Genomic DNA, 1,468 nt, shown 5'->3' with positions numbered 1-1,468 from the left:
AAACCCTAAATCCTTAGAGCACCATCACGTCAGCATCACTTGTACTTCCAGACAACATCACACCAGAACACAACTCATTTCTAAACTGTGCCATCAGTCCAGTTTAGTGACGCGTCACTGCATCCTTACATCCATCCTATAGCTGCTTCCCTCACTGATGCTATCTCTGCCAGACCTGCTGTCCATTCTTATAGGTACCTTCTTTTCTCGATTAAACATTAATGACTGATTGTATACGTGTCCATGGAGATGAAGGACTTCAGTGCACACATTTATTTGCTTTGCAAACAATTAGACCAAGTTTAATGATGAAATCTATATGTCATGCAGTGGAGCGACACCGGTTCTGGTTTCACGAAAGCTTATCAAATTTAAACTAAAACACAGATTAAAATTAATTTTATGAGGTTAATAGTCACACTGCAATCCCACCCAAATCAAATTGCAGCCTTAAAGTGAACTGTGGGTGTTTGGTCCTTATCAAAAAAAGAAAAAGTCCACAGATAAGATGAGGGCAACATAACTTGAGCATATGATCGTCAAGCTCTCATAATGACACAACATCTAAAATTATTGTGTTTAAAAAGGCAGCTGGTGTCAACTGTGTCCAACAATCTATAAAGAAGTCTTAATAATTACAATACCTGAAACTAGAAGCCGTAATCATTCTGAGATAAGCGATTTGTGGATTTTAGAGCACAGAATTCAGAAGTCAGACTCCTGAAGCATAAATCTGTTGTCTGTGTGACCCCTGAAAAAAAAAAAAACACACAAAACAGTCTCTCAGCTAAAGGCCGTATTTCACCCTTAACCTAAAACGTGATATAGTTTTGTCCCCTGCCCATAATTAGTATTGATTTAAAGAACAAAGCAGCTCTACAGGCAGACAACGATGAAAAAAATTACCAAATGTCTCTTTTATCCTTTTGATTGAATTACTGATGTCAATGTTATACACCTAGGAAAAAAACACAATGTACTGATAAACATTTTCTTGACATTCATAGCAGTTGTGCCATATTTGTTGCATTTAAGCGGGAATTTTAGTCCTTCATGGCAGTGATCCAAGATGCCAGCTCGGATGTTTGTTGTTCGAAAGTGAAAGGGCCACAGCACCATAGATCTCATTGTACTCCCCCCTAATGATAAATAATTAATAATTAAACAAAATACAGTTGCTTCAGGAAGTAGTCAGGCCCCACCGCTTTTTGTGCAGGTTAAAGTTTTGTAAATTTAATTTTAAATGGATAGTAGGATATATTTTCTACCATGTTCGGTTAAATTCAGTAGCTCATTATAACAAAGTGATATTTTTAGAAAAAGTTATGGATCAAAAAAGTTTCATCTCAGATTCTCACATTCTTTAAACGATTTCTGCTCGGCCATCTCTGATTTGCCGGAAATTTTTACTGCATAAAATCTAAAATTTTAAGATGTGTGTGAACTCTTGGCTTGATCATCCATCCAT

The 1,468-nt window shown here is 36.6% G+C and overlaps 1 protein-coding gene across 1 annotated transcript in view; it reads right to left on the bottom strand.

The window, feature by feature from the left end:
• Positions 1–650: 650 nt before the first annotated feature.
• Positions 651–1,468, bottom strand: part of LOC103367310 (retinol dehydrogenase 12-like) — a 22,404-nt gene continuing 21,586 nt past the window's right edge. Inside the window, exon 7 of the mRNA XM_008295302.1 lies at positions 651–668. Within this exon, the coding sequence (XP_008293524.1) occupies positions 651–668 (18 nt within the window). The remainder of the gene's footprint in view (positions 669–1,468) is intronic.

The sequence above is a fragment of the Stegastes partitus genome, unplaced genomic scaffold (genome assembly GCF_000690725.1).
Source record: "Stegastes partitus isolate 25-593 unplaced genomic scaffold, Stegastes_partitus-1.0.2 Scaffold1036, whole genome shotgun sequence".
NCBI classification, from domain to species: Eukaryota; Metazoa; Chordata; class Actinopteri; family Pomacentridae; genus Stegastes; species Stegastes partitus.
Note: the sequence above shows the minus strand (reverse complement) of the source record. Positions and strands in the feature narration are given on the sequence as shown.